Source organism: Mesoplodon mirus (assembly GCF_964341445.2).
Source record: "Mesoplodon mirus genome assembly, chromosome: 7".
Classification (NCBI taxonomy): domain Eukaryota; kingdom Metazoa; phylum Chordata; class Mammalia; order Artiodactyla; family Ziphiidae; genus Mesoplodon; species Mesoplodon mirus.
In genome coordinates, this window is record NC_138983.1 from 115995533 (window position 1) to 116016611 (window position 21079).

Below are 21079 nucleotides of genomic sequence, written 5' to 3' on the forward strand. Positions count from 1 at the left end.
ATTTTTCAAGCCACGTACAGCTCAGAGTACCTCCCAGAGTCCCCAGATTTCCTTTAATTTATCCTAGCACACAGCAGAAATGTTCCTCTGGACGTGACCGTGTGCAGGCTCTGAGAAAGTTATTTTTCGGAGGGGGAACAGAGGCCATTCAGTCTAACTCTGTCAATGTAGCATTTGGGTTTCTTCTCTCATGCCCTACTGAACGTGGTTCTATGAACTTTAAATGCTCTCATTGTGTCGCTAACATCACATGGCCATCAATCTATGGGGTGTCAATGGGATTGGAAGGAACAAATTCTCAGGAGGCCTCATCACGCACGATTCTCCAGAAGCAATGTTTCCTCTTGTTTCTTATGATCAAGAGGAGTTCTGTGCACCGTGTTGGTTCCTGGAGCATAAGATACACTTGAAGTGTGGATGCAGTTAAGTATACCCGGGCAGACATCTGTTGAACTGCTTCTCCTATAGTAACTATCAACACTGCCCAGAGGGCATTGTGCTCCAAAAGAGTGGGAATGAAGGCCGACCAGCCAGAGCAATGGCCTCTTTACCCTGAGAGAACTTTGGAAGCATTTCCTACACTCTAGGGAAACTCGGTTTTCTGTAGGACGTTCAGGCAGGATGTGGCTATTGTCCAGGCAACTTGGACAGGCGCTGAAAGGCAGGAGAGACCTGCAAACCTGCTGTTCCTAGCTGCAGCCGTTAGCACTCTGTCCCATGGCAAAATATCTGAGCTGGGGAGGCCTTCGGTCTCCACGAAGTGGCATGCTTTTCGTTCAGTATATGTATGGGTTTGTCAGGAGCAAGTTCTGTTTCTCTTATTTCTCCTCCTTTAGCTGTTTTTGGCAGCCCTTGGTATGCCCTAGAGCCTTGAAAGCAAGAGATTTTCACGGGGCCTTTGGAACAGGATATTTATCTAAAGAGCACTCCGGCCATTGTTTCCTACCATCAAGTCACAAGTCTTGTGTGTTTCATAGAGGGTAACATGTAACAAATGGGCACACAGGGATTATATTCTTTAAGAGATGTGTACTGTGTTGACGTAAGGGTTCATTTGAATGCTATGCCAAACTCGGTGTTGTGAAAAGGAGTAGGAGTCCAAGCCAGGCAGGCTGCAAGAAAAGGCTTCTCAGTCGCTGAGGGAATGTTCTGTTCCTAAACAACAAGGTGCGGGAAATTGTAGAGTTAATGGTTCTTCACTGAATGCACCTTACAGGTGGAAGCTGAGCAGTGGGCCAATGGCAGAGAGACCTGCAACGTGACCTTTTCTTTTTTTCTCATCATTAGAGCAGCGGTCTGCCCATATTTATTTTTCTATTTTATTTTTTAACATCTTTATTGCAGTATAAATCTGCTTTATAACAAAGTGAAACACATACATATACATATATCCTGATATCTCCTCCCTCTTGCATCTCCTTCCCAGCCTCCCTATCCCACCCCCTAGGTGGTCTCAAAACACTGAGCTGATGTCCCTGTACTATGTAGCTGCTTCCCACTAGGCTACCTATTTTACCCTTGGTAGTATAAATAAGTCCATTCCACTCACTTCGTTCAACCTTACCCTTCCCTCTCCCCTTGTCCTCAAGTCCATTCTCTCCATTTGTGTCTTTACTCCTGTCCTGCCCCTAGGTTCTTCTTAACTATATTTTTTTCTTTTTTCTTAGATTCCATGTATATGTGTTAGCATATGGTATTTGTTTTCCTCTTTCTGATTAACTTCACTCTGTATGATAGAGTCTAGGTCATCCACCTCACTAAAATAACTGAATTTTGTTTCTCTGTATGGCTGAGTAATATTCCATTGTATATACATGCCACATCTTTATCCATTCATCTGTCAATGGACACTTAGGTTGCTTCCATATCCTGGGTATTGTAAATAGTGATGCAATGAACATTGTGGTACATGACCCTTTTTAAATTATGGTTTCTCAGGGTATATGCCCAGTAGTGGGATTGCTGGGTGGTATCGTTGTTCTATTTTTAGTTTTTTTAAGGAACCTCCATACTGTTCTCCATAGTGGTTCCGTATCAATTTACATTCCAACCAACAGTGCAAGAGGGTTCCCTTTTCTCCACACCCTCTCCAGCATTTATTGTTTGTAGATTTTTTCATGATGGCCATTCTGACTTGTGTTAGGTAATACCTCATTGTAGTTTTGATTTGCATTTCTCTAATAATTAGTGATGTTGAGCGTTCTTTTATGTGTTTGTCGGCAATCCGTATATCTTCTTTGGAGAAATGTCTGTTTAGGTGTTCTGCCCATTTCTGGATTGGGTTGCTTGCTTTTTGATATTGAGCTGCATGTGCTCCTTATATATTTTGGAGATTAATCGTTGTCAGTTGCTTCATTTGTAAATATTTTCTCCCATTCTGAGGGTTGACTTTTTGTCTTTTTATGGTTTCCTTTGCTGTACAAAAGCTTTTAAGTTTCATTAGGTCCCATTTGTTTATTGTTGTTTTTATTTCCATTTCTCTAGGAGGTGGGTCAAAAAGGATCTTGCTGTGATTTATGTCATAGAGTGTTCTGCCTAGGTTTTCCTCTAAGTGTTTTATAGTGTCTTGCCTTACATTTAGGTGTTTAATCCATTTTGAGTTTACTTTTGTGTATGGTGTTAGGGAGTGTTCTAATTTCATTCTTTTACATGTAACTGTAAAGTTTTCCATGCTCCACTTATTGAAGAGGCTCTCTTTTCTCCCTTGTATATTCTTTCTCCTTTATCAAAAATAAGGTGACCATATGTTCATGAGTTTATCTCTGGGCTTTCTATCCTGTTCCATTGATGTATATTTCTGTTTTTGTGCCAGTACCATACTGTCTTGAGTAGTGTAGCTTTGTAATATAGTCTGAAGTCCGGCAACCTGATTCCTCCATCTGTGTCTTTCTTAGGATTGTTTGGCTATGCAGGGTCTTTTTTCTTTCCATAGAAATTGTGAAATTTTTTGTTCTAGTTCTGTGAAAAATGTCTTTGCTTTTTTGATAGGGATTGCATTTTATCTGTAGATTGCTTTGGGTAGTATAGTCATTTTCACAATGTTGATTCTTTCAATCCAAGAACGTGGTATATCTCTCTATCTGCATCATCTTTAATTACTTCCATCTATGTCTTATAATTTTCTTCATACAGGTCTTCTATCCCCTTAGGTAGGTTTATTCCTAGGTTTTGTTTTGTTTTGTTTTATTTTTGCAATGGTAAATGGGAGTGTTTCCTTAATTTCTCTTTCAGATTTTTCTTTTTTTTTTTTTTTTTTTTTAATAACAAATTTAATCAGTTATACATATACATATGTTTCCATAACCCCTCCCTTTTGCGTCTCCCCTCTTTCAGATTTTTCATCATTAGTGTATAGGAATGCAAGAGATTTTTGTGCATTAATTTTGTATCCTCCTACTTTACCAAATCCATTGATTAGCTCTAGTAGTTTTTTGGTAGTCTTTAGGATTCTCTATGTATAGTATCATCTCATCTGCAAATAGTGACAGTTTTACTTATTCTTTTCCAATTTGGATTCCTTTTCTTTCATTTTCTTCTCTGATTGCTGTGGCTAAAACTTCCAAAACTATGTTGAATAATAGTGGTAAGAGTGGGCAACCTTTTCTTGTTCCTGATCTTAACACTGGAGAAGCAGGCTAACAGCAGAGAGATCTGCAACACTATCCTTCTAAAGTTTCACTGGGAGCTGACTAGAGCTCCATGTTCAATGGCCTAGTAGGAGTGATAACCTCTTAAACCATGGGAAAAGGCGGGTTTCCTTCTCTTTGGTACTGCATGTTATGTTATATCTCATGAGCTCCAGGAAAAGAACTCGTTGGACACACTGTTGTTTCTGGAGAAGGACCTTAACCCAAGTGGCTAAGGAATGTCATGCCTTAGGTCCCAGAAGTGTAGCACTAGGGTTCCATTAAGTGAACTCTCCTCTCACCTCCCAGAAGTTCCTCAATGACCCACCGAAGTGGCTGTAAGCCTCTTCAGTCCACATACAGAATAGAGTCTACCTTAGTGCCAAGGAGATTTCCTTTTTTTTTAGCCAAGAACATGGCAGAAATGTTTTGGGGGATGTCAGTGTGTTCTTTCTCTAGGGAAGTTATTTCAGGGGAGCAGAACATAGGCGTTTCATCCTAACACTTGTCAATCTAGCATTTGTTTTTCGAGCTCATGCCGTACTGAATGTGGTTCCATAAACTTTTAAATGCAGTCATTGTGTTGCTTACATCGCATGACTTTGAAGCCATGTGGTGTCCAGGGTATTGAAAGGAAAACACTTTCAGGTGGCCTCATCGTGCACAAGTCTCCTATAAGAAATGTCAGCTGTTGTTTCTTACCATCAGAAAGTACTGGGCACCATGTTGGTTCATGGAATGTAAGACACACTCGAAGTGTGGATGCAGTAAATATACCGGGGAAGACATCTGTCTAACTGCTTCTCCTGTAGGAACGATCAAGCCTGCCCTGACTGCATTGTTCTCCAAAGCAATGGGATTGAAGGCCTTTAACACTGCAGGAAAGGCATCTTTTCCCTTAGAGGAAATAGAAGCATTTGGTAAACTCTAGTAAACCTAGGTTTTGTGCAGGCTGTTCATGCAGGTTGTGGAACTTGTACCGCAGTTTGGACAAGTGCTGAAATGCACACGAGACCTGTAACACTACCCTTCTAAACTTTCACTTGGAGCTGACTGGAGCTCCATGTTCAACGGCCTAGTAGGAATGCTAACCTCTTAAACCATGGGGAAAGGCCGGTTTCCTTCTCTTTGGTACTTCATTCTATGATATGTCTAACGAGCTCCATGAAAAGAACTCTTTGGGCACACTGCTGTTTTTGGACAGGAACCTTAACCCATGTGGCTGAGGAATGTCATGCCTTAGGTCCCAGCAGTGTAACACAGGTTTCATTAGGAGACCCTGGTGTCTCACCTCCCAGAAGTGCCTAACTGACCCACTGAAGTGGCTATAAGTCTCTTCAATCTGCATACAGCGTAGGGTCTCCCATAGTCCCCAGATTTTCTTTTTTTAATCAAGCACACAGCAGAAATATTTTTGGGGACATGACCGGGTTCTTTCTCTAGGGAAGTTATTTTGTGTGTGTCTGTGTGTGTGTGTGGGGGGGGAATATAGGCATTTCATCCTAACACTTGTCAATGTAGCATTTGTGTTTCTTAGCTCAAGTCGCAATGAATGTGGTTTTATAAACTTGTAAATGCAGTCATTGTGTCACTTACATCACGTGGCATTAAAGCTATGTGGTGTCAATGGGACTGAAAGGAAAAGACTTTCAGGCAGCCTCATCATGCACGAGTCTCCTGTAAGAAATGTCGGCTGTTGTTTCTTACCATCAGAAAGGAGTATTGCGAACCGTGTTGGTTCATGGAACATAATACACACTCGAGGTGTAGATGCAGCAAATATACCAGGGCAGACATCTGTCCTACTGCTTCTCCTATAGGAACCATCAAGCCCGCCCAGAGCGCATTGTTCCCCAAAGCAATGGGAGTGAAGGCCTTTCACACCACAGGAAAGGCCTTCTTTCCCTTAGAGAAAATGGAAGATTTTCTTACACGCTAGTAGGAGTAGGTTTCATACAGATTGTTCATGGATGGTGTGGAACTTGCATGCGGGATTTGGAGCAGCTGCTGAAATGTTTGGGGAGACCTGCAAAGCTAGTTTTCCCACCTGTCCTTGCAAGCTGTGGTGGAGCTCTCTGTTCCACGGCCAAATAAACTGAGGTGGGGGAGGCTTTTGCACCCTACAGAGAGGCTTTTTTCTCATTCTGTAAATGTATATGTTTCTCACTAGGTAGATGAAAGAACTTTGAGGCAAAGGGGATGGAACTCAACCAGGTGGCTGAAGCAGGCAGTGTTTGATTTCCTAGACTAGGAACTCTTTTGTTTGTATAGGCTACCTTGAGTCTTCCTGTATGCAGTAGCTCATGGAGAAGATATTGGGATCAAGGTGAAGATAATGGGATCAAGGCTTCTTCAACCACCGGACAACGAAGGGTTCCTTAGAGTAACCAGAAGAACTTGTTACCAAGCTACCAAGCACAAAGTTTTTCTAACAATTTTATACCTTGTGGTTTACCTATGTGTATCCAGAACTCATTATTCTTAAAGGATGTTGATCCCCACTTACTGTGCTCTCTCCAATTGAAAGCAGAATCCTTTCACTGGGCATAGGTAAACATGATTTTCATAGAAGGAGAATGCAGCCAATTGTTTCCTAACATAAGGAATAAGTACTATGCACTTTGTTCTTTCATTGAGTATAAGATATATTTGAAGTGTGGTGTATGTATAATAATTTAGTTTTTCAGAGATCCGTACAACTGCTCTTTCTTGAGGTACTTTAAAGCTGTGCCAAGCTTCGAGTTCTAAAGGTAAGAGTGAAGGCTTTTAATACTATAAGAAAATGCTAGCTTCCCAGATAGAAAATATATGCGTTTCTTATAAGCTAGATGAACAAAGTTTTATACAGATTGTTCTTTCAGTGTATGGAACTTGTACACAGGATTTGGAGTAGCTAGTGAAATGTTTGAGATACCTGCAAACCTACCCTTTCTAGTGTGGAGACGTATAAATGTCATTCACTGCCAGGCTGGTGGAAATCTGACCATGCCTTCTGTGACTGTCTGCGGTCCCCAGCAGGGGTCTTAAATTTTTCTAATAGAATTTTGAAAAACTATCTATACTCTCCATCATTTAAAGAGCTATATCTAAATTTTCACCTTAATTTCAAAGAGTTTTCTTATGTAAATACAAATATTTAAAATTAATTACCTTACTCTTTAAACATAAAAAAGAAAATCATCTATTTCATCTAGATGTTAAAATTTATTAGTATGTGTTAAACTTCAAATTGTGATGTGAAGTCCTAGAATGTATATCAGAAATAAAACTATTTTTAACCCTGAAATTCTTTCTTCCCATATCATGAACCTTACAAATTCATCTATAGTGAACAATTATAATCTTATTTGGAAATTCCACAACAAAATATCAGTGTCTCATCTAAGACTGATTTTTGATGACTACTGTTTTGAAAGCTTGATGCTGAAGATTAGCATCACGAACATATAGTAACAAGACACATAATTGCCTGCACAGCCATCGTTCACAGAAAGAGTTTTTTCTTTAGGTAGTCTAAAGCATTACTACTACAAAGCAATGCATGCTGAGAGTACAGTATTAAGAATAAACCATAATTCAGAAAGAGTCATGTACCAAAATGTTCACTGCAGCTCTATTTACAATAGCCAGGACATGGAAGCAACCTAAGCGTCCATCAACAGATGAATGGATAAAGAAGATGTGGCACATATATACAATGGAATATTACTCAGCCATAAAAAGAAACGAAATTGAGTTTTTTGTAGTGAGGTGGATGGACCTAGAGTCTGTCATACAGAGTGAAGTAAGTCAGAAAGAGAAAAAGAGGGCTTCCCTGGTGGTGCAGTGGATGAGAGTCCGCCTGCCGATGCAGGGGACACGGGTTCGTGCCCCAGTCTGGGAAGATCCCACATGCAGCGAAGCGGCTAGGCCCGTGAGCCATGGTCACTGAGCCTGTGCATCCGGAGCCTGTGCTCCACAATGGGAGAGGCCACAACAGTGAGAGGCCCACGTACCACAAAAAAACAAAAAAACAACAAAAAAAAGAAAAATACTGTATGCTAACACACATATATGGAATCTAAGAAAAAAAGAAAAGGTCATGAAGAACCTAGGGGTAAGACAGGAATAAAGACACAGACCTACTAGAGAATGGACTTGAGGATATGGGGAGGGGGAAGGGTAAGCTGTGACAAAGTGAGAGAGTGGCATGGACATATATACACTACCAAATGTAGAATAGATAGCTAGTGGGAAGCAGCTGCATAGCACAGGGAGATCAGCTTGGTGCTTTGTGACCACCTAGAGGGGTGGGAAAGGGAGGGTGGGAGGGAGGGAGGCTCAAGAGATATGGGAACATATGTATATGTATAACTGATTCACTTTGTTATAAAGCAGAAACTAACACACCATTGTAAAGCAATTATACTCCAATAAAGATGTTAAAAAAAAAAAGAATAAACCAAAATGTTTTCCCTTCTGCATGATAATTTGACCTCTGTTCCTCCTGGAAGCTTGACATAAGGTATGTTAACTGGGTAACTATGGCATATATGTAGGTAAAACATAATCCCTGACTGCACTGGACTGGAACAAACTATGAAAGAACTAGAAATACCCAATAATGACACCATAGCTTTGGCTATCAGGGCATAATTCTAAGTTTTGCTATTTAAATAAAGGAGTTAAAAGATCATATTTGTGGGGCTTCCCTGGTGGTGCAGTGGTTAAGAATTCCACTTGCCAATGCAGGGGACATGGGTTCGAGACCTGATCTGGGAAGATCCCACATGCCGTGGAGCAACTAAGCCCTTTCACCACAACTACTGAGCCTGCGCTCTACAGCCCGCAAGCCACACCTACTGAAGCCCGTGTGCCTAGAGCCCGTGCGCCTAGAGCCCGTGCTCCACAACAAGAGAAGCCACTGCAATGAGAAGCCCACGCACAGCAACAAAGAGTAGCCCCTGCTCTCAGCAACTAGAGAAAACCGGCACGCAGCAGCGAAGACCCAATGCAGCCAAAAATTAAATAAATGAATAAATAAATTTATTTTAAAAAATTTAAAGAAAAAAAGCATATTTGCTGGGACTTCCTTTGTGGTCCAATGGTTAAGGGGGCGAGGATTCGATCCCTGGTTGGGGAACTAAGATCCTACATGCCTCTCAGCCAAAAAAAAAAAAAAAAAAAAAAGCATATTTGGGTTGCCTTTAGCACCCAGATCAATGCATTAGGAATACCAATTAACTCTTGGTAATAACTATAGTCAGGATTAGTAGTTATTTCAGCCCTTTAAAAATAACCTTTTGTTCTCAGGTGAAACCCCCTCCTGTTTTTATTTTTTTCCACAGCATTTATCACCTGTATCTGTTTGCTTATTGTCTGTCTTTCCTTCTCGAACGTAAGCTCCATGAGGGCATGGACTTTGTTTTTTTCTTATTCACTGTTTCCCTTCCAGAAAGTAAAATAGTAACTGGTACAGAGTAGAGGTTCAATAAGTATTTACTGGATGAAAGTTCCTACATTAATATATGGGTACTATCCAATTGACTAAAATTTTACTGAGTATCTACTATGTGTCAAGCCCTGTGCTAGTAAGGTGTAGTAACAGAGTGGTTATCATCTATGATTTTACAGAGCTAACAATCACAGATAAAACTTCAGACAATTTTCTACTGAACAGGAATACATTTTTTATTATTGATAAAATGTTATGTGATTACTTCACTAAGATTCTATATGATTTAGTTCATTTAGTAACACTTTATAACAAAAGTTTATCTTCAAAATGCTGTGCTCTTACCCTAGGATCCCAAATATTTCACAAACTACTTCAATCACTTTTAAAAACCATCCCTGTTACTCCCTATAGGAGAAGCCTACATTTATGGATTAAATGATGTCAGCAATAGTAGTAGACCGAATATTTCCTAACTAATCTCTACTTACAATTTCTCTCAGGCACTCTCCTTTGATACTTTTCCACGCGGTTTCTCTTTAACTAATAATACAGGTAATTTAATCTCCTTTTAAAACAAAAAGCTAAGCATTTATTCCCTGTATATATGTGCATAGAGATGATCAGACCTTTTGAAGAATCACACACCAGTTCCCCTGATCATAGTAGCTTTGCAGTATGCTGATATTACTCAAAGTCTGGCAGGCAGCTTCCATTTCTCCCTCACAGAACACATGGTAGTAACGATGAAACACAGGACCTGGGTCATGGGATCCTAATGGTCCAAATGGCTCAACAGACTTGCCCTTACCAGGATTTTCCTTAAGGTGCCAGGGAACCAGTAAGTCTTGAGAATGAAAAGAAGTCCTATTAGTGTGAATAGGCAACTTGGAATTAGTAACTTTCCTTGAATTACATCCTCTATCCTGAAAGTCCTTAATGGAGGAAACAGAAGGTGTTGAATCTTGATTGCCCACATCAGGCATCTGCTTCACAAGCAACTCTTGCACTGATGTATCATTGCTGATTTCCTCTTTCTTTCCTTGGTTAATTCTGTTTTCTCTAAGATACTTGGACTTCTTATTATTATATTCTTGTTCCATTGCCCAAACATAGATGAGTGCCTTCCCACCAGGTCTTAGGAGTCGAACAAGTTCTTGGAGAGCTGCCACTCTACGCTCCTAGTTAAAACAAAGAAACAACAAACAAAAACCATATTGCCATTTATCAACAAGAAAGAGATACAGAGAGGAAACAGGGAATTATAACTGACTATAGGACTATTTTCAATTAAGATGGACAGTACAGAAAATCAAACATAAGACAAATCTTATAGTTAAAAAAAGGGGGGGGGGAAGGAGAATTTTGCTCTGCAATTGAGAGGAAAAAAAGTGTTGATAAACAGGGAAAAACTTTTTTTTTCTTTCTGATAATAATACAGAGGCATAGAGGGTTTTCTGCTTTGTTTGAAATTCAGTTGAGATCATAAGATATACTGAAACTGCCAGGAACTCCAGCACAAAGGGCTCCATAATGTTATTGCTTAGATTGGGGGAAATGAGTAACATCTAGGAATAATAAGATTTTTTTCCCTATAAGAAAAATATAAAATATTAAATTCACTTATTTTAAAATTAGAAGCAGAGTGACGAATTAAAAGCATCAGCATACTACTACCAGATAAATACCTGAGTTTTGAAAAAAAAAAGAACAGGAAAAGAAGAAAAATAGGATGGGAAGAACATGAGACTCAGATGTCAGGAATGAGAGTGAGAGCTGAGAAAGCAAGATGGGAAATGGAAATAAAGAAGAAGCTCAAAGGCTGAGGAGACAGAGAGAATACTCAAGAGCCCTAGAGCTGATGATCTCTTAACGTCTCTTACAGCTAAATTCTGTGACTCTGTGGGTTTGAGGAAGACATTTAAAGGTGAGTAAGACTCAGGTATGAAAAAGGCAGAAATGTGCAGCAATAAATGCATAGTCTCATCAGACCTGTTTAAGTAATCACAGCTCCCATGTAACTCATCTCCATTCCACAGGCTTTCTTTAAAAACTGAGGTAAACTGTATGACAAGAAAAGAGAATGGAAAGAAAGGAAAGGCTAAAATGGGGTCCAAGTCAGTAAAATCCATGAACATTTCCTGCCACTTAGTTACAAGTTCTTGGAACAAGAAAGACAATACTTACTGCTGTAGCAAAATGGTGAATAACAGCAATGGAGATGCAAGCATCACAAGACCCACTGCGGATTGGTACTGCCAAAGCATCACAGACAAAGGCCTGATAATTCTTCTCTCTACAAATGTCCACAAGGTTTTGGCTATGATCACAGCCAATCTATAACAGATAAAGAAAGAATTTCAGAACAACTGTTTAAATGTCATAAAGTTATTAGACAGATTTCATATTCATTGTGAAAGGGTCTAAGACCATGATATACTATAGGTTCTTACAACCAGTACAAAGTCAGCTTATATAATTTACAGGGCAGCATTTATTATCTTAACAGGTATCAAACAATTCAAATTAGTGAATGGAAACAAAATAACTAGAACAAAAATAACATTGGTGGAAATGGGAGATCCTAATTGGCATCTAATTAATCACCACTCAGAATCTTGATCTTTTTGTAATATCACACTTTATTTTATTTTATATCTTATCGTATCTTATTTTCTGCGCCACGTGGCATGTAGGATCTTAGTTCCCTGACCAGGGATCGAACCCACACCCCCTTCAGTGGAAGTGCAGAGTCTTAACCACTGGACCACCAGGGAAGTCCAATATCACACATTTTAAAATGGAAATTATCACATAAACATAGACATTTAGTCTTTTGGGGGAAGTTACAAATAAGAGGTTCTAAGGTATCTCTTATTAGTATATAAACTATTCAGTAATGACCCAGATATCAGGAGGATGGCTTATTTTCTTTCCTTCTTCTTTATACTTTTCAATATGTATTACTTGCACCATCATAAAACAAAATCTTCCCAAAAAAGTTAAATAACTTATTTCATTTTTTAAAGCCATTGAGTCTTGTTCTGCTAAATACCTGAATTAAAAATTTGTAAAATGCTACTGAATTAAACCTTTTGGTATAACCAAACCATTCTATGGGAATGAGAACACTGAAGGCAGCTGGCGGCATCCTTTCATCTCCCCAAGCAGCTGAGGCTAACATGCCTTATGCATATGTCTGGTTCTGTGGCAAGTATTTGTGGGCTAGGACTGCCTATATTCTCTCTAATTTTGTTGTTTTTGTACACAGTTTTGCTGTTTAGTTCTAAAAATATCATATATAGAGAGAGACAGAAACAAAGACAGAGACAAAGAGAGAGCACACACAAGCACGTGCAATGTGCACATATAAATTGAGGGAGGAATAGGAGGAGCTTAAAGAATGTTAAATCACTAATAATTATCTCCAGATATTTCTTCTTAACCCAACTCTACAAGAAAGAAAAGATCTGTATAAGTAGATTTCATCTAACAGAAGGAGCCACCTCAGGTTCATTTGAATTTTTGCTATAAGTAAGCACTGATCATTGCTAAGGGTTCAGGGTTCCCTCAGTCCATCTGAGGATAAAGATATGAATCTTCATGTCAAAACAATTCTTATGAAGTCACACTGCCATGCCAGTCATACCTAATATGAATTTGCTCAGTTTCTAATAAATATTAAATAGCTTCAGTATTCCAGCCCACAGCTGCATTAATATCTGAGGTATAATAAAAGGTACCAAGCTAGAAGTAAAGTATAGCAATATCATTTTGATATAATTTTAAGATGGAAAAGTACTAAGGGCCCATTAATAACAACAGTGGCACAATTCCCACTTAATTGCTCCCTTTACCTGTATAAGATATATAACTGGCTATTACTCTTATTTATTTTCTTCCATATAAGATGCCAATAGTCACAATATCAAGATGACAGTACCACTCAAACAATATGCATATTATATTTTGGTCTTTGCCAGGTTTTATTACAATAAAATTCAGCTCATGGAAACAGAAGTTTCAAGTATGCTCAACTATTACCTTGCTAAAAGTCAACAAGAAGAAATCCAATGTGCCTATCCCCAGATATAGAGCTTGATAGTTTGAGTACTCAGAGGAGGAAAGTTATTATCTGAGGATCACAGATAAAACAGAACAAGGAGAAGAGCAACTGAACAAAAACTAGAGAAAATTTCCTTCTTCTTCCTGCCAGACTCTTACAATTATTTGTACAGAGCACTCCTTTTCACCAACAAATGAAATCAGGGGCAATTTTAGTCATAAAGTACCAGGTCTAAGGTAGTCCTGACTCATGCCTGGCTTAGTACTTTCACCTTTCACTTATTTTGCCTGAGTCTTCCAAATACTATAGTCAAATCATCAGTATTTTTTTCTCTTCCCTTTCTATTTTTAAATTCCCTTCAGTTTTTATACCAAGGATAGTACCAGATATTTGAAATTCTCCCTAATAATGCTACATAATGTCAAAAACAGGACAGAAAATAGCTTATGTATAAATACTCATTAATGGTAAGGGACTCATGTAAAGCTACATATTTCTGTATGTGGGATGGAGATGAATGACAATAAAAACACATATTGGTTGGGCTTAAAATGTATACTTTATACTTCTATATAATTTTTAAAGTCTTCAACATAATATTAAATATGAAATTCTGGAAGTACTGGTATAAATGAAAAAGTATCCAACTTAGTAATCAAACTAAACAAGGTTCCACTTTTCTCCTATTAAAGTATCAAAAATATTTTAAAACCAAAGTATACCACAGTGATAGCACTGTGATACAACTTCCTGTCATAAAGTGTTGTTGACAGTACAAATTAAAAAGCAATTTGGCAAACCATTTTTTAAGAAAGATAAAAATGTTCACAATTTTTCACCCAATAATCATTCTTCAAAAAATTTATCCTAAGAAAATAATCCAAACTATGGAAAAAGGTAAACAGGCTAATGAAATTGCCTTTAATGAATACCCACCATATGTTAAAGCAGATTCTCTGTATTAATGTACTTAACTCTTGAGAGTGGTGGAGACAAGATGGTAGAGTAGAAGGATTTGAGCTCACCTCCTCTCACAAAAACACTAAAGTCCTCTCAAGAAAACATCAAAATCGCAACTAACTGCTGAACAACAATCAACAAAAAACATATTCTACATACAAGGACAAAGGAGAAGGCACAACGAGACAGTAGGAGGGGCGCATTTGCAGCACAATCAAACCCCATTCTTGCGGGTGGGCGACCCACAAACTGGAAAATACTTCACAAAGGTTCTCCCACAGGAGTGAGAGTTCTACGCCCATGTCGGGCTCCCCAGTCTAAGGGCCTGGTATTGGAAGGAGGAGCCCCCAGAGCATTTGGCTTTGAAGGGCAGCAGGGTTTGACTGCAGGAACTCCACAGGACTGGGGGAAACAGAAATTCCAGTCTCGGAGGGTGCACACAAGGTTTCATGCGCACCGAGACCCAGGGACTCGGTGACTTCATAGGAGCCTGGCCAGAACTACCTGCTGGTCTTGGAAGGTATCATGGAGGGGTGGGCTGGGGTGGCGGCTGTGGCTCATTGTGGGAATAAAAACACTGGTGGCAGAGGTAGAGGTAATAGGGAGTACTCATTGGTGTGAGATCTCCTGGAGGCCGCCATTTTGATACCAAGACCTGGCACCACCCAGCAGCCTATAGGCTCCAGTGCTGGGATGCCGCAGGCCAAACAACCAACAGGGAGGGAACACAGCCCCGCCCATCAGCAGACAGGCTGCCAAAACTCGTCCTGAGCCCACAGCCGCCTCTAAACACATCCTTGACATGGCCCTGCCCACCAGAGGGACAAGGCCCAGCTCCACTCACCAGTGGGCAGGCACCAGTCCTGCTGACCAGGAAGCCTGCACAACCCTCTAGACTAGCCTCACCCACCTATAATCCTGCAGCCTGCAGCCTACAATCTACAATCCTGCAGCCTGCAGAACAGAAACTGCAAACACAGAAAGTTAGACAAAGTGAGATGACAGAGAAATATGTTCAACACGAAGGAACAAGATAAAACCCTAGAAAAATAACTAAGTGGAGATACACAATCTACCTGGAAAAGAATTCAGAGTAATGATAGTAAAGATGATCCAAAATCTGGGGAAAAGAATGGAGGCACAGACTGAGAAGATACTAGAAATATTCAACAAAGGTATAAAGAACAAACAAACAGAGGTGAACAATACGATAAGTAAAATGAAAACTACACTAGAAGGAATCAATAGCAGAATAAATGAGGCAGAAGAACAGATAAGCGACTGGAAAGACAGAATGGTGGAATCACTGCCATGGAACAGAATAAAGAGAAAAGAATGAAAAGAAATGAGGACAATGTAAGAGACCTCTGGGACAACATTAAATGTACCAACATTCGCATTATAGGGGCTGCAGAAGAAGAGAGAGAGAAAGGACCTGACAAAATTATGGAAGAGATAATAGCTGAAAACTTCCCTGACACAGGAAAGGAAAAAGTCACCCAAGTACAGGAAGTGCAGAGAGTCCCATACAGGATAAAACCAAGAAGGAACATGCTGAGACACATATTAATCTACTTGACAAAAATTCAAGACAAAGAGAAAATATTAAAAGCAACAATGGAAAAGCAAAAAATAACATATAAGGGAATCCACATAAAGTTACAGATGATTTTTCAGCAGAAACTCTGAAAGCCAGAAAGGAGTGGCACAATATATTTAAAGTGATGAAAGGGAAAAACCTACAAACAAGAATATTCTACCCATCAAGGCCCTCATTCAGATTTGACAGAGAAATCAAAAGCTTTACAGACAAGCAAAAGCTAAGAGAATTCAGCACCACCAGACCAGCTTTACAACAAATGCTAAAGGAACATCTCTAGGCAGAAAAGAAAAAGCCACAATTAAAAATAAGAAAATTACAAATGGGAAAGCTCACTGGTAAAGGCAAACATACAATAAAGGTAGGAAATCATCCACATGCAAATATGATATCGAAAACCAGCAACTGTGAGGAGAGTACAAATGCAGGATATTGGAAATGCATTGGAAATTAAGAGACCACCAGCTTAAAATAATCTTGTATATATACATATAGATTGCTATATCAAAATCTCAAAGTAATCGCAAGCCAAAAGCCTACAATACATACACACACACAAAAGAAAAAGCAATCCAAACACAACACTAAAGACAGTCATCAAATCACAAAAGAGAACAAAAGAGGAAGGGAATGTTCTTGAAAATATAAACAAAATTGATAAACCTTTATCCAGACTCATCAAGAAAAAAAGGAGAGGACTCAAATCAATAAAATTAGAAATGAAAAAGAAGTTACAACTGACACCACAGAAATTCAAAGGATCATAAGAGACTACTACAAGCAACTATATGGCAATAAAATGGACAGCTTAGAAGAAATGGACCAATTCTTAGAAAGGTATAACCTTCCAAGACTGAATCAGGAAGAAATAGAAAATATGAACAGACCAATGACAAGTAATGAAATTGAAACTATGATTAAAAGCTCCCAAAAAACAAAAGTCCAGGACCAGATGGCTTCACAGGCGAATCCTATCAAACATTTAGAGAAGAGTTAACACCTATGCTTCTGAAACTATTTCCAAAAATTGCAGAGGAAGGAACAAACCCAACTTCATTCTATGAGGTCACAATCACCCTGATACCAAAACCACACAAAGATACCACAAAAAAAAAGAAACTTACAGGCCAATATCATTGTTGAACATAAGCGCAGAAATCCTCAACAAAATCCTAGCAATCAGAATTCAACAACATAGAAAAAGGATCATATACCATGTTCAAGTGGGATTTATCCCAGGAATGCATGGATTTTTCAATATCCGCAAATCAATCAGTGTGATACACTGTATCAACAAATTGAAGAATAAAAACCATATGATAATCTCAATATATGCAGAAAAAGCTTTCAACAAAACTCAACACCCATTTATGATAAAAACTCTCAAGAAAGTAGGCACAGAAGGAACTTATGTCAACATAACAGAGGCCATATATGACAAACCCACAGCCAACATCATTCTCAATGGTGAAAGACTGAAACCATTTCCTCTAAGATCAGCAACAAGAAAAGGTTATCCACGCTCACCACTATTATTTAACATAGTTTTGGAAGTTTTAGCCACAGCAATCAGAGAAGAAAAAGAAATAAAAGGAATCCAAATCAGAAAAGAAAAAGTAAAGCTGTCACTGTTTGCAGATGACGTGATACTATACACAGAGAATCCTAAAGATGCTACCAGAAAACTAATAGAGCTAATCAATGAATTTGGTAAAGTAGGATACAAAATTACTGCACAGAAATCTCTTGCATTCCTATACACTAATGATGAAAAATCTGAAAGAGAAATTAAGGGAACACTCTCATTTACCATTGCAATGAAAAGAATAAAATACATAGGAATAAACCTACCTAAGGAGACAAAAGACCTGTATGCAGAAAACTATAAGACACTGATGAAATAAATTAAAGATGATACAAACAGATGGAGAGATATACCATGTTCTTGGATGGGAAGAATCAACACTGTGAAAATAACTATACTACCCAAAACAATCTACAGATTCAGTGCAATCCCTATCAAACTACCAATGGCATTTTTCACAGAATTAGAACAAAACATTTCAAAATTTGTATGGAAACACAAAAGACCCCAATAGCCAAAGCAATCTTGCGAAAGAAAAACGGAACTGGAGGAATCAGGCTTTCTGACTTCAGACTATACTACAAAGCTACAATAATCAAGACAGTATGGTAATGGCACAAAAACAGAAATACAGATCAATGGAACAAGATAGAAAGCCCAGAGATAAACCCACACACATATGGTCACCTTAACTTTGATAAAGGAGGCAAGAATATACAATGGAGAAAAGACAGCCACTTCAACAAGTGGTGCTGGGAAAACTGGACAGCTACATATAAAAGAATGAAGTTAAAACACTTCCTAACACCATACACAAAAATAAACTCAAAATGGATTAAGGACCTAAATGTAAGATAAAACTCTTAGAAGAAAACATAGGAAGAACACGCTTTGACATAAATCACAGCAAGATCGTTTTTGACACACCTCCTACAGAAATGGAAATAAAAACAAAAATAAACCAATGGGACCTAATGAAACTTAAAAGTTTTTGCACAGCAAAGGAAAACATAAAGACGACGAAAAGACAACCCTCAGAATGGGAGAAAATATTTGCAAACGAAGCAACTGATAAAGGATTTATCATGAATGGGTGTTAAATTTTCTCGAAAGCTTTTTCTTCACCTATTGAGATGATTATATGGTTTTTCTCCTTCAATTTGTTAATATGGTTTATCACATTGATTGATTTGTATTTACTGAAGTATCCTTGCATTCCTGGGATAAACCCGACTTGACCATGGTGTATGATCCTTTTAATGTGCTGTTGGATTCTGTTTGCTAGTATTTTGTTGAGGATTTTTGCATCTATGTTCATCAGTGATATTGGCCTGTAGTTTTCTTTCTTTGTGACATCTTTGTCTGCTTTTGGTATCAGGTTGATGGTGGCCTCGCAGAATGAGTTTGGGAGTGTTCCTCTCTCTGCTATATTTTGGAAGAGTTTGAGAAGAATAGGTGTTAACTCTTCTCTAAATGTTTCATAGAATTCGTCTGTGAAGCCTTCTGGTCCTTGACTTTTGTTTGTTGGAAGATTTTTAATCACAGTCTCAATTTCAGTGCCTGTGATTGGTCTATTTGTATTTTCTATTTCTTCCTGTTTCAGTCTCAGAAGGTTGTGCTTTTCTAAGAATTTGTCCATTTCTTCCAGGTTGTCCATTTTATTGGCATAGAGTTGCTTTTAAGTAATCTCTCATGATCCTTTTTATTTCTGCAGTGTCAGTTGTTACTTCTCCTTTTTCATTTTTAACTGTTGATTTGAGTCTTCTCCCTTTTTTTCTTGATGAGTCCGGCTAATGGTTTATGAATTTTATCTTCTCAAAGAACCAGTTTTTACTTTTATTGATTTTTGCTATTGTTTCCTTCATTTATTTCTAATCTGTTAAGATTTCTTTCTTTATGCAAACTTTGGGGGTTTTTGTCTTCTTTCTCTAATTGTTTTAGGTGTAAGGTTAAATTGTTTATTTGAGATGTTTCTTGTTTCTTGAGGTAGGATTGTATTGCTATAAACTTCCCTCTTAGAACTGCTTTTGCTGCATGCCATAGGTTTTGGGTTGTTGTGTTTTCATTGTCATTTGTTTCTTTTTTGATTTCCTCTCTGATTTCTTCAGTGATCTCTTGGTTATTTAGTAGTGTATTGTTTAGCCTCCACGTGTTTGTATTTTCTACAGATTTTTTCCTAATCTAGTCTCATAGAGTTGTGGTTGGAAAAGATACTTGATATGATTTCAATTTTCTTAAATTTACCAAGGCTTGATTTGTGACCCAAAATATGATCTATCCTGTTTAATGTTCCATGAGCACTTGAGAAGAAAGTGTATTCTGTTGTTTTTGGATGGAATGTGCTATAAATATCAATTAAGTCCATCTTGTTTAATGTATCATCTAAAGCTTGTTTCCTTATTTATTTTCATTTTGGATGATCTGTACACTGGTGAAAGTGGGGTGTTAAAGTCCCCTACTATGATTGTGTTACTGTCGATTTCCCCTTTTATGGTTGTTAGCATTTGTCATGTAGTGAGGTGCTCCTCTGTTGGGGGCATATTTACAATTGTTATATCTTCTTCTTGGATTGATCCCTTAATCATTATGTAGTGTCCTTCTGTCTCTTGTAATAGTCTTTGTTTTAAAGTCTCTTTTGTCTGATATGAGAATTGCTACTCCAGTTTTCTTCTGATTTACGTTTGCATGGAATATCTTGTTCCATCCCCTCACTTTCAGTCTTTATGTGTCCCTAGGTCCGAAGTGGGTCTCTTGTAGACAGCATATATACAGGTCTTGTTTTTAAGTAAGTATTTATCTAAGAAACACATTCGGACTGAGGGTACTCTAAGATCAATGCACAGAACACCACGTAGTGAATAAGCTAGACCAAGCTCTAGCTATGCACATCTCATCTATTATTGGTACAATTATAAAGGCAATAAGTTTCTTAAAGGTATAAAATCTTTCTTATAAAATTTAACTCTGAAAATAAAGCCAACAGCTAATGCTGATGCTAGGAATGATGGAGTCTAAATAAGAAATGTTTCTTAGCTAGAATATAGAAATTTTGAGTTAAAGAGCAGAAGAACAAGCTCATGCATAACTCAGATCAGATAAGAACAGATTCACCACATTTACTTCTAAGAGAAATGAATAGTTGTTTATAAAACTATTTCCATGAGAGCCCCAGCTAGTATTTTAAAAATATACTTTGTAAAGGAAATTATATAAAATAGTGATACTAATAATTTTTTAAATTCTGAGACTATCTTAGATATACATTTGAATACCCAGAATGAATGTCTCAGGTCACATCCTCTTATGCATGTCAAGAAATGCACATATTTTCATGCTCAAAGATGGCTGTTCAAAATACACTCAAGTATTATTGGTCCATCCAGGTTGGAGCCTCAGCAGCTTAAAAAAGTAGGTTTCTCTTATATCATACATAATTCCATTTCTTGTATAATGAAAACCATAACTCCAACCCAGACAAGTAGTTTTCATTCATTCATTGAACCACACCTACTGAGCCTTCTCTAGAGGTCAGACAATGGCAGTAGGTTCCAGCAAGAGCAGACAGGAAAGAACACATGCAGACTGCCACTGATAAAATGAATGTAGATTATGAAGAGTGAGTACACTTATGATTTTCTAATTCTTCTGAATATATTCCTTCTTGAATCAGCTTCAGGTTTTTGGTTCAGTTTATCAAGAAATCATTTTTCTTAACTGTAACAGGATAATATTATCATATGACTAAGTCAGTGTGTTTGACTTCAACCTAGTTTCACTGTCACAATTGATACCTGACTAGACAAAGCCA

At 38.1% G+C, this 21079-nt stretch overlaps 1 protein-coding gene across 2 annotated transcripts in view; it reads right to left on the bottom strand.

The window, feature by feature from the left end:
• Positions 1–9280: 9280 nt before the first annotated feature.
• The window catches only part of ALKBH8 (alkB homolog 8, tRNA methyltransferase), a gene marked incomplete at its 5' end in the record, with an annotated part of 63760 nt that continues 51961 nt past the window's right edge, over positions 9281–21079 (bottom strand). For both annotated transcript variants that reach the window (XM_082626823.1, XM_082626824.1), the window contains 2 exons: positions 9281–10241; positions 11248–11397. In XM_082626823.1, coding sequence (XP_082482949.1) covers positions 9684–10241; positions 11248–11397 — 708 coding nt within the window. In that variant the 3' untranslated portion in view covers positions 9281–9683. The remainder of the gene's footprint in view (positions 10242–11247; positions 11398–21079) is intronic.